The following is a 15,653-nucleotide window of genomic DNA, read 5'->3' on the forward strand; positions in this document are numbered from 1 at the left end:
GGCCTGTTAGTGGGCCCTGCGGACAGGAGTTGATGACCACTACTTTAGGGTACATTCACACCTGCGAATGTACTCTGCCAGCGATTACATGCAAGAACCCCAGCAGGGTTCCCGTGATTAGCTACGAGTAGACGTCTCCATTGAAAGCAATGGGAGTCTGCCGACACTTGCAGCTGGTCTCACTCACTGTTGTGTAATTGCTCATGCTGCGATCACATGCAAGTGCCTACCATTTGGTTGCGCCATGAGCGTTTACTTGCGAGTGGATGCTATTAGCTATGATTGTCTGCAGCCTCCTGTTAATTTTAATGGGACTATCTACTCTCGGCTAATTGTGGAAAACCCCTACTGGAGTTCTTGCCTATAATCACAACCTGTGTGCATTCGCAAGTGTGAATGTGCCCTTAATTTGAACTAGTAAATGAAACATAGAAGCTATAGGTGTTTTTTATTTATTTTTTCATTCAACTGATCAGCGGTGGCTGCCAGTACTGATTGGATGCTGGTTTTCCAGCATCCCTGTTCGGCAGAAGTCTGTTGTAAGACTAGATTCTGTAGAACAGACAGCTGTACACTCAGGCTGGGTGTACCCAACCAATTGTGTTCCTGCAAAACTCGCTGTTTTTGGCCTGTGTGTACCCAGATTTAAGCCTAGTACATGCTAGTACTTTTTTTTTTTTTTTTTTTTCCTTTCAGCCCAGCAGGACTGAAAAGAAAAAAAAAAAGACAGCTCAGGAGGAGCTGTTGTACTATCTGTCCGATGTTAATACCGTGATTCCCTCCCTGCTGTTCTGTTGGGTTAGTAAAGCGATCTCTCCTGCTGTTCGATCCCACCCCCCGGCCAGAACACTTCGGTTGGCGCTGGCCAGGAGCCGGTCGGCAGACTTGTTTTGGTAATTCCCCTTCGGCAGAAACTGGCGAAAACGTCTGGTTTCTGTCGTACCGACTGCAAGACGCATGGTCCGAATGTCAGCTGGTTTCGATCGAACCAGCTAATGCCGCCCGCCATTCGTCTCATGTGTACTAGGCTTTACTCTTTGTTCCTTGCGTCTTTATAATGGAGCTTTGTTGTATTTTCCTTCTGTTTGGGATGGGCACACTGATCCTGACACACATCTCTAGTGTTCTCTTGTTTTTGGCACTGCTGTAGTCTGCTCATATGTACATTAATTTACTAAATAACACGTTTCTATATTTATATAACAATCTCTACATCTGCTCATATTGAATCTTAATGATGATGATTTGTTTTATTTTTCTAGAGGCCATTAAATCCATCTTCACATGGAAACGAAGCTTCGTTAAAAAGTTCCAGAAAGCTTGTCCGTGTAAGTGTTTTTTGTGTAGGGTATAAATAAATAGTATTTTTAACTATTTCTAAATGCACAAATCATCATGTTTTGTATCGGCAACATAAAATAAAAGAATGACTGGGCAAGGTTATAATGTGTTTGTAGGTCTGGGCGAACCACCGGAACAGGAAAATTAATTTTCAAGCTGTCTTTGCTATAGTCCCATTTTGATGTGTCCCAAATAGTTGAATATCCTATCGCAATCAGTCCCAGCTGAAAGGATTTGGTGTGTGTGTGTGTGTGTGTGTCTATATTAATCGTCATATCTGTGCCTTGTGTTTTTTTTTGTTAGGATCCTACTTTCAAGCCTTGTCAAATGAAGACACACTTCGCTTTGCCATTTCCAGTAAATTTTATTAGTGAATGTATACGGGCCGTGCCGTTCAGTCACCCAGACTATGGCAGGTAGGGCTCAGCCGTCTATTTCCTGATGTCTGAGCATTTACTAATGTTAAATTGCTTGATATAGATATATATATATATATATTTCCAGTTGTTGCTATACATCATTTATATAGCACCAACAGTTTTGCACAGAGATCTATTATTTGTCATTTTAGATATATCGCTGATATATTCCACAGTGGTTCAGAGCATCCTGAATGAGCCCTGAAGGCTTATGCCACTGATAGTTATAGAGAAGCGCATACTAGGCACAATTTATTCAGTCAGATGGCATGCCAAAATGTTTTCAGACAGTGGGGATATTTTCCAACATTGAGGATACCCTTTATAAACCACTTCAATAGGTGGAACATACAACCTCCGTACAGAAAGTTGGATTTGAGCTAGTATGTGGCTAGCTTAGCCACTTGCTGACATGGCCGTTTTCTGACATTTTTTTTTCTAAAAGTAAATATTCATATTTTTTGCTAAAAACTTACTTGGAACTCCCAAACATTTTATATATATATAATGGTGGTCATTGCAATATTTTATGTCACACTGTATATGCGCAACAGCCTTTCAAACACAATTTTTTATTTTTATTTTTTAAATGTATTTTAATGAATAAAAACTAAGAAACAGTAAAGTTGGCCCAGTTTTTTTTGTATAATGTGAAAGATGATGTTACGCTGAGTAAATAGTTACCCAACATGTAATTTAATTGTTTTAAAATTGAGCACACTTGTTTAATGGCGAGAAACTACGGTACTTAAAGAGGTTGTAAAGGTAAAAGTTTTTTCACCTAATGCATTCAGGTGAAAAAACATCTGACAGTGCCGGCCCCCCAAGCCCCCCTGTTTTACTTACCTGACCCCTCGAAAGTCCCGCGCTCGCCCCAATGTCCTCTTCGCCGCTCAGCCTGGCCGTTGATTGGCTAGAGTGGATGGATTGAAAGCAGCGCAGCTATTGGCTCGCGCTGCTGTCAATCACATCCAATGATGTGGCACACCAAAGGGCGGAGCCGAGTGATACAGTGAGCGGCTATAGCCGCCGGCTGTATCACGGGAGCGCGCTCGCAAGTGCTTCTCACCATGCGAGGGAGCTCTCATGAACGTGAGAAGTACTTGCGGGAAGAAGCAGAGACAGCCGCCGAGGGACCCCAGAAGAGCAGGTTCCGGGCAGCTCTGTGTAAAACGAGCCGCACAGTGGAGGTAACTATGTTTTGTTATTTAAAAAAACAAAACAACCCCTTTAATCTCCATAGGCAACACTTACATTTTTTTTACATGTCACCTGTTTAGAGTTAGAGGAGCTCTTGTGCTAGAATTGTATTCTCTTGACCAATCGCAGCATTTACATATGGGGGCTCATCTAACGTAATTTTTTCTTATTTGTTTTACATTTATTTTTACGCTGTCCCTTTTTTTTATTTACATTTTTTATTTATTTTTTGATCACTTTTATTCCTGTTACAAGGAAAGTAAACCTCCCCTGTAATCGAAATAAGCATGACAGGTTCACTTTATTGAGCGATCTGGAGTCAAAAAGACCCCAGAGCTCTCATTTACCCTTAAAAGCAAAAAATAAATAAAATCATCCCTTTAAGCCTGAGAACAGGAAGTGACGTCAGACGTTGCTTCAGTCCTCCAAGGGCATAGAGCCGAGTGGGGATTATCTTGGCCTCAGACTGGGTTCACACATATAGGAATTGGATGTGGGTTTCCCAGCATCCAATTCACATGACAGGAGATTGTGACCGGCTCTCTCAAAGGAAATTTGTGCCTGATTCATTCCTGAAACGGAGAACAGGGACCCACAGACCCCTTCTGTGAACTGCATCCATATTAAGTATGAATCCAGCCTCCCTCAACTTCCAGCCAGGCCATCAGCCGAATCTGGATTGGGTCCAGGCTTACTGACGGCTCCGATGAGCTCAAAAGTGATCGGGGAAGGGCGCAGGGCCACCTCTCCCACAGCCTATAAAAGTGATCTTGTGGCAAAGCCGCCTCTGGGATCACATTTATCAGAAAGCTTGCCACCTAACGAAAAAAGATACCCGGGTTATGGCATTTAGCTGCTGCTATAACCCGGGTATTTAACTTCAAAGTAATGACATATTTACAGTTAGGCGATCAGCAAATTGCTAGATACAAAAACATGAGGGACGGAGGGATTAGGCTGCAATGTTTTCCTCTCCAATTAAATTGTGTCCTCACTCATATGGTGTTTCTTTATAGTATCTCCCCACCCCCTATTTTGTATCTCTGTATGATAAGTCTGTTAAGATTTAGTTCTGAAAAATAACAAAACCACATGTTACAGCAAATTAATATGACTGTGCTTCTCCGATTTTAGTGACCTAAGTTGGGAAAGCTGGAAATGGTGTTTACTTTTTATCAGATGTTTTATTACTAGAAATGCTCTATTTTCTCCCCAATCCAGCCTGCGTGTACTGTCACAGATCATGAGTGCTAGGTTTCTCCATCGGGAGATTCGGGAAAAAGGAGGAGCTTATGGTGGAGCCGCCTCTATTGATTCTGATGGCATATTTACTTTCTTTTCCTATCGGTAAGAATATAAAAAAAACAGTTGCATGATACCTTTTTGAATATATATTCATTTTGGAAACCCAGGGCTAAACACACACGTATTACTATACGTTTTAGGGATCCAAACTCTTTGTCAACATTGTCTGCGTTTGATAAGTCAATAGACTGGGCAAAGTCTGGAGCGTTCAGCCAGCAGGACGTTGAGGAAGCCAAACTCTCTGTATTTTCAACCGTGGATTCACCTGTTGCACCTTCAGACAAAGGTACATCTAGCTTTCACAACTTAAGGTATCCTTGTCGGTAGGGTTGTACCAATACTAGTATCAGTCCTGGTACTGGGTATTTGCAGGGGTACTTGTACTTGTGCTCCCACCGCCGCACCAATCACCCCCAACTGTCCCCTACCTGCTCCTCCAGTCCCTGTCCTCTGTGCTCTTCCAGCCCCCCTCCATGTCCTCTGTGCTCTTCCAGTCCCCCTCCATGTCCTCTGTGCTCTTCCAGTCCCCCTCCATGTCCTCTGTGCTCTTCCAGTCCCCCTCCATGTCCTCTGTGCTCTTCCAGTCCCCCTCCATGTCCTCTGTGCTCTTCCAGTCCCCCTCCATGTCCTCTGTGCTCTTTCAGTCCCCCTCCATGTCCTCGTCTGGTCCCCCCTGTCCCAGATATCTCAGGATGGAGAGTGGGGGAAAGAGCCGGTAAATGTCATTTACAGGCTCCTTCCTTTTTCTAAATGCAGAGTCAGTGAATATTGTAATCTGTGTTTACAATACTTTAGTTTATGAATGAACAGGAGCCTCTATCTCTATCTCCATCTTATAATGAGAGAGAGGAAAAAAAAAGAAAAAAACTACTGGCACAGTTCACACGGGAGAGAGTATCCGTATTTGTACTTGGTCTTAAAGTGGTATCGGTGCAACCCTACTTGTCGGCTTTATTTAAATGTATAAAATGGTGTGCTTCGCTAAGAACCTCTCATCCGCTCCTGGAATGTATGATATAATTTCCCTAGGCATAGAAAGCAGGAAGTAACTGAAGAAATGTCAAAGTTTCAAACAAGCAGATATAAATCTACTTTCCTATCTATTTACTAATGCTAGTAGTATAAGGATTAAAAATAATCAATATTAATTGAGAGCTCGAAGTTCTGCTTTAAGCCCTGCTGACCTGCTACCACTCCTTGAGCCTAAGCCCCACCCATCTGCTGATGTGCTGTGCTTCTAAGCCCATCCAACTGACATTGCCCTTTTGAGTCTAAAGCCTGGTACATACTGATCGCTGATCAGGAGACAGTCAGCTGCTGGTTTTCTAGCAAGCATGTCTGACAGAAGCTGGCCGGATTCTGTCGGGACCGGCTGCCATACACACGGGCCAAATGTCGGCTGATTTTTATTGAACCAGCTGATGTTACCTGATTGTTGGCCCATGTGTAGTAGGGTTAAGTCTTGCCAAACTGTCATCCCCTAATTTTGAGTCATGTGTCTTGTTCACTTTACCTAGTAGTGCTAGATTGCGCCATGACTGCAAAAACTATGACAAAAACTGTCACTGATAAACTAGAACACCTTAAAATGGAACTGAAGTTCAATATTAAACTGTGAGCAGGCAAGTTCTTTATTGCAGAAGAGACATATAAAGTTGTTTGGTTGTGATGCCTTGTGTAATTTTAGGTTCACTTTCATATATATTTTGTGTCTTGAGAGTGTTTGTTTGACAATGAGGTGCAGTGTAAACAAAACCTACAGATTGTAACTTGTCCAATGAATTCATTGAGCGGTTTCTTTTCCCCATTTATTTTAGGCAAGATGCTGTTTCTAAGAGGTATAAGTGATGAGATGAAGCAACTGTACAGAGAACGGATGATTGCTGCCACCCACAAAGACTTGGTTAATGCTGCCAGCAAGTAAGTGAAAAACTGCACAAGAACGTTTGATCTCCAACATCCAGTTTGTCTGACTAATGTTCTTATTCTGTACAAGCCCTGGCCTGAGTGAAGAGGTGGGATCAGGCACAATTCAACTGGACTAAGGCACGGTACACATCTGGCATAATGTTAGTGGGGGGGATGGGGACAATTGTGATTGGGCACAGTACAAAGCATCTATATTCTCCCCTTTTGCTGCCTCGATGTAAGACATACGCTGGAACAAGACCTTTTCCAGCTGGCCAGGTCAGCATGCCTTACGTCAGCTGCATTGCTCCTTCTGCTATAAGCTCATGGTTGCTTCAGTGGCCAAGAACTTATTGCAGAACTGCCCTCCAGACACTGCTGATTATAAAAATTGCTGTGATCAGTGGCTGACAAGCTGTTGATCACTGCTATCCATTTAACAAAAAAAAAAAAAGTACAAAAATAAAATGAAATAAAAAAAATAAACCAATTTAAAGCTCATTGACACAGATTCTGTGGTCCGTACATCCTGAATGAGCGCTTTGTATATGCAGCTGGAGATGCATGCAGGCAGCCTATGTTACGCAGTGGGGAAACTGGTCTTAATTTGACAGGCATGCGAGTGTCCCTGCATGCAGCACACTGTCTGCGTTCAGCGCTGCACACCTGCATTTCTGTTAAATTAGGATTGCAACTGTGTTCATATAGCTGCTTTTGTAAGGACAGCCCCAATATAACCTATTCTCTCCCAACAAGCCTCATTTATTTTGCTAGTATTCTTAGGTAAGTGGGTGTGGTAGCATAGTAAACTGTGTTGTCTGTAAACACAGTTTATTATGCTACAGTTAGGAATGGGCAGAGTAAGTGATTTGTACAGATAACTTACTCTGTCATTTCAGGCAGCCTTCCCTGCTCTCCATCCTGACATATTCCCCCACAGCAGCCGTGGGAGATGGGAGGGGGGGGGGGACCTGGCAGAGCTGGGGGTTGGGCAGGAGAATGGCAGGGTAAAGGAGAACAGCACAGGGATCAGAGAAGAGCACAGGGGGGGAATGGAAAAGAGCATGTGGGGGGGGGGGGGGGGGGGGGCGCAGAGAACAGTAGAGGGGCAGACATCACAGAAGGGCCAGAAGAGAGCTGAGAGGCCCATGGGCAGCATAAGAAAATTGGAGAGGAGGGGTGGCATACAGAGAAACCAATGCCCTCCATGTTCTTCCTGCAGCTGCTGAATGTCCACTTTGCTCCTCTCCCTCCTGCAGGCATTCAGTGGCTGCAGGAAAAACATGGAAGGCATTGGTTCCTCTGTATGTAGCCCCTCCTCACAGGCTGGGTCGCAATGGCAACCACTGTAGTTATGTACCTGCAGTGAAGTAAAGAAAAAAAAAAAATTCTGCCAGAATGAAGGAGCAATGAGGAATGAATGGAATGCTGGCAGGATTCTGAGGCTGGGACAGTTGCAGACTAGAGCATACAGAGGGTTAAGAAGATTGGTAGCTGAAGATTGTGGACCGGGAAATGCTGAGGATGAAGGGGGGGGGGGGGGGCTGCGAGTATAGTGAGAGCTCGACAAGCAATGAGAGAGAAGAAAAGTGCCAGGTGTAAGGAGTTATCCGCGTGCAAGTGATGCCGGAAAGATTACCGTACTTTATTTACCTTCTACAAAGCATCATTCCGGTCGGTACAGAGGCAGTGGAACTCAGAGATAGGAGAGGATCACATGGCACTGCACAGTGACAGGAGCAGGAATGGAGTCAGATGTGAGAATCCTCCCACATGCAGGGACTTCTATCACTGATCGCCACGCACAGTGCTGAGTGATGGGAGGAGGGGAGCAAGAGCCACAGCCTGTGCCTCCGATAAATTTGTACCCCAGCCACACATAAAATACTGTGCAGGAGCAACTCAGAGCGAGATGTCGGTAGAGGCGGAGTTGGGAGGGAAAGCCGCTCTGCACAATTTCCCCCACAAAGCACGGCAGCACTCCAGAACGATACTCCCGTAATGGGCGGCACCAGGGGCGGGGCCACCCACCCCATTTTCGGCACTATTATCGGCAAGAATTTTCTTTTGGCAAATTGCCGAAAAGGCCATTTTCGGCCGATATGTTTCGGCGGCCAAAATTTCGATGCATCCCTACCGATTTCCTCGCTTACTAGTAATAGCTACTTTTCAAGGTGGAAAATCTTCATTTTCAGTGTGTAGCTCTGCTTTCCAGTCTAGCTACTGCACCTCAAGTGTTTTACAAAGGTTCTGGCTCCTCTTCTAGCTAGATAAAGGGCCCAAGGTATAACGATTATGGTTTACCTGTACGATCTGTTCTTGATAGTACAGTCGGTAGCACGCTTAGACCAAAGTATGGTCACCACATTCAACTACCTGGAATATCTAGGTCGGTTTCTCAGCCTATGAGAAATTTTCTTTAAAACCATGAAAAGGGCTAACATACTTGGGTCTGATCATAAGTACACCCAGAAAAGGTTATTCTTGCCCCAGGCAAAGATCAGTGGCATAAAGGAACTGATTTAGGTGGTCGAAGCAAGATGAATTATTCTATTCAACTTTGCATGAGCTTGTTGAGAAAGATGGTGGCTTCATTTGAGGTCGTTCCTTAGGCTCAGTTTCATTAGAGACTGCTGCAACATTATCCTATCAGCTTGGAACAAAGGGTTCAAGCTTTAGATTCCCAATGTGTCTGACTATGGCCACATCACCCTGAAAGCGCCCGATCTCATCTGATCTTGGAGGCTAAGCAGGGTTGGGCCCTGTTAGCACCTGGATGGACCACCCGGAAATACCAGGTACTATAGTACCTGGGTATGCCAAAGCCTCAGTTTATGGTTAATATCCAAAAATCTGCAAAGGGGAAAATCCTTCCTTCAGTTACCACGGAAGTGGCCCAGATCAGAAATGACCTTGCCCATTCTCATTCTAGAAATTCAAGCAAAGCACTTGGTTCTGAGGGCCTGAACGTTCAGTTTACAGTATTGTCCTGCCAGGATTCAATCCAACTATGCCACAGCAATGGCCTATATTAATCACCAAGGGGGTACAAGAAGTTGTGCGGCCCAGAGAAAGGTGAATCATATTCTATCATGGGCAGAAAACAATGTAATTTGCCTATCAGCGGTCTTCATTCTTGGAATAGAAAATTGGCAAGCAGACTACTTGAGTCGTCGGCAGTTGTTCCCGGGAAAATGGTTTCTTTGCCCCGATATCTTCCTGTCAATATGTCAAAGATGGGGGATCCCAGACATAGATCTGTTTTACGTCCAGGTTCAACAAAGAAATCAACAACTTTGTGTCAAAAACAAAGGATCCGCTAGCATGTGAAACTGATGCCTTGCTATTCCTGTGGAATCGATTCTCACTGATTTATTTCCCCCCTATTCTGCCTGCGCCCACGACTTCTTCGCAGGATCAAGCAGGAAGGGAAGTCAGTGATTCTTGTGGCCTCCAGCGGGCCCAGGAAATCTTGGTATGCAGGGATCGTAAAAATGACAGTAGGGGACCCATCGACCCTACCGCCATGGCCAGACCTTCTTTTGCAAGGTCCGGTATTCCATCCTACTGCTCAAATGCTAAATTTAACAGTTTGGCTATTGAGACCCGCCTTCTGAAGAAACGTGGGCTGTCCGGTTCGGTGGTTTCTATCTTGATGAATGCAAGGGAGTCGGCCTCCATAATTCTATATCATGGAGTCTGGGAAGCATATGTCTCCTGGTGTGAAACCAGGGGTTGTATCACAGGAAATAGGTCAAAGGTAGAATCCTTGACTTTCTGCAGATGGGGTGAGAAATAAAGCTGGCCTTGAGTGCTTTCTAAGGACAGGGATCGGTCTTATCGGTATTATTTTACGACCACTTGCTTTGTTTTCTTTTGTTCGTAACTTTATTTAGGGGGTAACATGGCTTAATCCCCGGTTAGATCACCCCTGAACCCTTGGGACTTGAATTTAGTTTTTTGCCAGCATTACAAAACGGCCTCTCTTTTGGACCGATACAACGTATCGTTTTTTTGACAAGGAAACTATTTTTTCTGGTAACCATATCATATAAAGAGCCATATTATTGTTCGCAAGGACAAGGTAGTATGGCGTCCTCATCCTAACTTTTTACCGAAAGTAGTATCGGGTTTTTATCTAAACCAGGATATTGTTCTATCTTAATTTTTTCCAGAACCCTGTTCTATGGAAGACAAATCACTACATTCTCTTTGTGGTGAGAGCAGTCTACTTAGACGACTGTTCAGATTCAGGAAACTGATGTTTTGTTCGGACCTGAAGGTCGTAAAAGAGGACAGGCAGCATGGAAATTGAAATCTACTATTCTAAATGGAATCGACAAGTAATAGTTCTAGCTTATTGTTTAGAGAGGTAGTTTCTACCCTCTCAAATAAAAACGCACTCCTCTAGGCCTGTTAGTGCTTCGTGGGCAGTGCATAACCAAGCCTCCAAGGCCTCAACTTGGTCTTCACTCCATACATTTACCAGATTCTATCAGGTGGATGTAAAAAGACATGAGGTTGTCGCCTTTGGGCGCAGTGTACTGCAGGCAGCAGTAGAAGTCCTCTGATCTCATGGTGACCTAATTCTGTTGCGTCTCCCTCCCCTCAGTTGGCATTGCCCTGGGACATAGTAATTTCTCTGTGTCCCGTGATGTAAGATTAAAGAAAATAGGATTTTTATAACGGCTTACCTGTAAAATCCTTTTCTTTTGAAGTATATCATGGGATACAGAGGTCCCTCCCCTCTTTCTAGTATACACGTGTATTGCTTTGCTACAAAACTGAGATGCTTCTGGTATGGGAGGGGTTATATAGGGAGGCAACTTCCTGTTTAGGGTGTGCCAGTGTCCAGCACCTGAAGGTGGACTATAACCCACATAGTAATTACTATGGCGGTGTGTCCCGTGATGTACCTCAAAAGAAAAGGATTTTACAGGTAAGCTGTTAGTAAAACCCTATTTTCCAGTCTGACCAGATGCACTGCTAGGAGTATCTTCTGGCTCTCAGCTTTGATGTTTTAAACCTTATGGTCCAGGAGACACCCCACCATTTGCTTTTGCATCGAGGCCTTGGGCTTGGTGGTGGTCTTCAAGGCAGTTTTCACTCCAGACCACTGCGCTAACAATTTGATAATTTGGCAAAAGGTGCCTATACCATTGTACGCATGATGCTGTTGAGATGGTGATTCTCTACACCTGAAATGTTGGGCATCTCTCCTCTTCACACTAGGGTCACAGCAAGTAACTTGATTTATCTTTTGTACATTGTGTTTGTTTTTTGGTACTGATCCTTCACTGGTCGTTATAATTGTATATGGCTGCGTTTTCCTACTATGTCTCTGCACATGATACTTTTTGTAGCATAACAAATTGTATGTATGCTGTGCATAGCTTGATATCATATAGATTGAAAGCGTCTTCCACAGGTTAACCACTTGCCAACCAGCTCACACCGATATACATTGGCAGAATGGCACTGCGCAGACTAACGTACCTGTACATCAGTTCGTAAAAGCAGGATAGCGCGTGAGTGTGCCCGCGATACCCACAGACTTGATGTCTGCCGGCGGCCTGGGATCGTGGTGAGGAGAGCAGAATGGTAAAGAAGCCATTTCCCCGTTCTGCCTAGTGGCATGACAGAGATCTACTGCTCCCAGTGATTGGGAGCAGTGATCTCTATCATGTTTCAGTAAGTCCATGCCCCTCTACAGTTAGAACACACCTAGGGAACACACTTAACCCCTCGATTGCCCCCTAGTGTTAACCCCTTCCCTGCCAGTGTAATTTTTACATTGATCAGTGCATTTTTATAGCACTGATCAATGTAATGTCACTGGTCCCCAAAAAGTGTAATTTTAGGGTTAGATTTGTCCGCTGCAATGTTGGAGTTCCACTAAAAATCGCAGATTGCCAACATTACCAGTAAAAAAAAAAAAATGAATAAAAAAAAAAAGTCTCTAAATTGATCCCGTAGTTTGTAGACTCGATAACGCACACGATTGCGCACACCAATCAATATACACCTATTGCAATTTATTTTTAACAAAAATCTGTAGAAGAATATATATATCGGCCTAAACTGATGAATACATTTCGTTTTTTTTTATTTTATTTTTTTGGATATGTATTATAGCAAAAAATAAGAATTATATATATAAAATAATTTCAAAATTGTCGCTTTTTTTTTTGTTTATACCATAAAAAATAAAAAACCACAGAGGCGATCAAATACCACTAAAAGAAAGCTCTATTTGTGGGGGGAAAAAAGGGCATCAATTTTGTTTGGGTGCAGCATCGCGCAACCGTGCAATTGTCGGTCAAATCGACGCAGTGCCGTATTGCAAAAAATGCTCTGGTCATTAAGGGGGTAAAACTTTTCAGGGCTGAAGTGGTTAATATAAATTGAAAAGCTTTCGCTCATGGTGTGTTTACTCTATATTCACTATTTTCCTGTTGACAGGTGTGTTTGAGATTAAGCACCTGTTATATTACTAATTATGTTTGCTCTAGTAGTGAAATTAAGTATAAGTGCAGACTTGAATCAAAAATTGGTGCTGTAGATATACTATGACTGCATTAAGGCTGCTTTCACACTAAGGGGGCTTACAGGCAATATATTGCTAAAAATGTTGCCCGCATAGCGCCTGTAAAGAGCTTCTCCTCTCAATCCACTCTGAAAGCCCAAGTGCTTTCACACTGGAGAGGTACGGTTGCAGGACAATAAAAAAAAAAGTCCTGCAAGCAGTGTCTTTGCAGCGCTGTAGGAGCGGTGTACACACCACTCCTAAAGCGTCTCTGCCTATTGAAATCAATGGGCAGCTCCGCTTTGCGAGCGTTTTTGATCCTTTTTCGGCCCCTAGCGGGGGTTAAGAGGGCCTCGCCTTCCTAGCAGCCGAATAGCACCGCTAAAATGACGGTAAAGCGTTTACCGTCGACTCCCCAGTGTGAAAGCAGCTTAAAAGTCAGACTATGCCCTATAGTCAGAGGTACCTGGATCACAAATATGGCTGGTCACATTTTGGCTAACAGGGTAAAATAGCTAAATTTTTACAAAGTGGGTCTAAAAAAACGTTTCTGCACTTTTATATTTTTGTTGGAAATGGTGAGAGCAGATGGAGTAGTAGTAATTAGTCGTGTCTGAGAGGGTTATGTGACTAGTCTGATTGGCAAGCTGGCTGTCCTTGCAGTTTAGAATAATGCCCTGTACACACGGTAGGACATTCTGACAACAAAATCCATAGGATTTTTTCAGACGGATTTTGTCCCAAACTTGTCTTGCATACACACGGTCGGACAAAGTTGTCGGAAAATTCGATCGTTTTTAACGAGGTGACGTACAACACGTACGTTGGGGCTATAAATGGGCCAGTAGCCAATAGCTGTGGTCCCTTTAATTTATTCTGAGCATGTGTGGCACTTTGTCTGTCAGAATTGTCTACACACGATTGGAATTTAAACGATCGGATTTTGTTATTGGGAAAATTTTAGATCCTGCTCTCAAACTTTGTGTGTCGGAAATTCTGATGGAAAAAGTCAGATGGAGCCCACACACGATCGGATTTTCAGAAAGTTCTGACTGTGTGTGCAGGGCATAAGAGTTGTCCCACTGTGATGAAGATGGTTGCTAAACTTTTATAAAAGAAAGTGTGGAACCTTCTCAGGAACCCTTGTAGTATTGCCTGGAGTTCATATCTGTATTTTCTTGTGTGTTTCACCATTGGAATATTAATACATATAACCTCTTGCAGGTATCTAACTGCTGGGAACTCCACCCGTGGAATCACTATTCTGGGCCCCGATAATCCCAGCATTGTAAAAGATCCGTCTTGGATTAAAAGATGAAATTCTCCTGCAGTAAGAAGATCGGAGTGATAAAATTCCAAAAGCTTTCTAGTCCTTTTAAAGGATATTTATTTATACAGGCTTTACTGGGTTATTGGATATTGTCTTTTTAAACTTTTTAACATTTAAGTTTAAACTCCACTTTTGTTTCAACATAACGTTCTGTGTTCGGTCCGTGTGTGCGTGTGCATGTATATATGTCAAAGGTTTTAGTAAACGTTTCTGTGGATCCTTACATGCTTCTGTTATGCAGGTATTGTGATAAGCTATGACAAAACTCCTACTACAATGTTGTCTCATGATCAGTGATAATACGCATTACATACAGGATGTCTATAGCATGGCCTAAAGTGTGCAGACTTCTTAGAAAATGTGTTGCCAGTTACAAGAGCAGGGGATAGAGAATGCCAAGGTATTTTTTTTTTTTTTTTTAAACAAACTGACCACTTTTGCAAAAGTCAAATTTTGATTTAAAAAGCGGATAGAAAATTATGGTCGACTGCAGACAGAAATGGAAAGGAGACATTAACCTACCAAGTGCCTTTTGTAGCAATATATTGATTTTTCAGCAAAACTGGAGTTTTTCTTTAATGCAATGCTAAATCATTACAAAATAAAAGCTGATATGGTCTCTATTAATATGGTGTGTGTGGTTTATAACTGTCGTGTAAAGGCCTCTTTGAATGGCGTTTTAAAGATGACATCTTATTGTCTGGCAAAATCACCATCCATATGTGGGTCTTAAGTGCTCATTTATACTTGCTTCGAAATGTGGCAATTGACGAGTCTTTTAAAGCACTCTGAATGCCAATACAAAGTACCTGTCACTAAATAAAATGGTTAGCTTACAGTCCAGTTCACACCTTGTGTTTTTTCATTGCTTTGCTTCACTTCGCTTCAAAAATTATACCCCATGTCTGTCTTGGTGCTTTAAAGCATCTCCATAGAAGTCTAAGCTCACGCTCGCTTACAGCACCTGAAGCTTGTGGGGGGCTTTATATTCAGCTTTGCTTTGTTTTGAAGGTATTGCAGGTATAAGTGATTCCAGGATGCACTGGGAAACCAACAAGCAAAACGGAAAGATGTCATCAGCAGTCACTTCCAGTTCACGTGCATACAGTATATTCTGAAAGTGTTGCAGATGTCACATCTGGTGTGCAGTGTGGTGCAGCAGGAAGGTATGTGGGGTCCAGAATACAGCGAAGCAACTACCAGATGGCACATGTGGTGTGCAACATGGGCACGCTATAGCATGAGGTGAGCGGGGACCGGAGAGAGGACTGAGTGGCAGAGGATCAGAAGAGCTGAGGGATCAGAGCAGGAACATCTAGCAGATGTCACAGGTGGGGAGCAGCATGGGAGAAATAAAGTGGGAGGTGAGTGGGAACAGGAGAGAGGAGGATCAGCAAACCAGAGGATCAGCAAAGCTGGGGGTACTATTGAGCTAGGGATCTGCTGAACAAGGATACTAATGAGCTGGGGTTCTACTGGGCCCCTTTTAAAACTATTAGAAAATCAACACACACGGGGCATTTGCCAAGCTTTAAAAAAAGTATGTTGCAGCAGTAGGCATTTAATGTGATAGAGTTAAAGCGTAAAGTGTAATGTAAATGAGCCCTAAAAAAAAAAAATTGGT

The 15,653-nt window shown here is 43.2% G+C and overlaps 1 protein-coding gene across 1 annotated transcript in view; it reads left to right on the plus strand.

The window, feature by feature from the left end:
* The window catches only part of PITRM1 (pitrilysin metallopeptidase 1), an 88,061-nt gene extending 73,405 nt beyond the window's left edge, over positions 1-14,656 (plus strand). The window contains exons 22-27 of the mRNA XM_077491110.1: positions 1,263-1,328; positions 1,645-1,757; positions 4,182-4,307; positions 4,406-4,551; positions 6,083-6,185; positions 13,924-14,656. Coding sequence (XP_077347236.1) covers positions 1,263-1,328; positions 1,645-1,757; positions 4,182-4,307; positions 4,406-4,551; positions 6,083-6,185; positions 13,924-14,017 — 648 coding nt within the window. The 3' untranslated portion in view covers positions 14,018-14,656. The remainder of the gene's footprint in view (positions 1-1,262; positions 1,329-1,644; positions 1,758-4,181; positions 4,308-4,405; positions 4,552-6,082; positions 6,186-13,923) is intronic.
* Positions 14,657-15,653: the final 997 nt, after the last annotated feature.

This window comes from Lithobates pipiens, unplaced genomic scaffold (genome assembly GCF_037356315.1).
Source record: "Lithobates pipiens isolate NorthernLeopardFrog02 unplaced genomic scaffold, aLitPip1_a1.2 Scaffold_19, whole genome shotgun sequence".
NCBI lineage: Eukaryota > Metazoa > Chordata > Amphibia > Anura > Ranidae > Lithobates > Lithobates pipiens.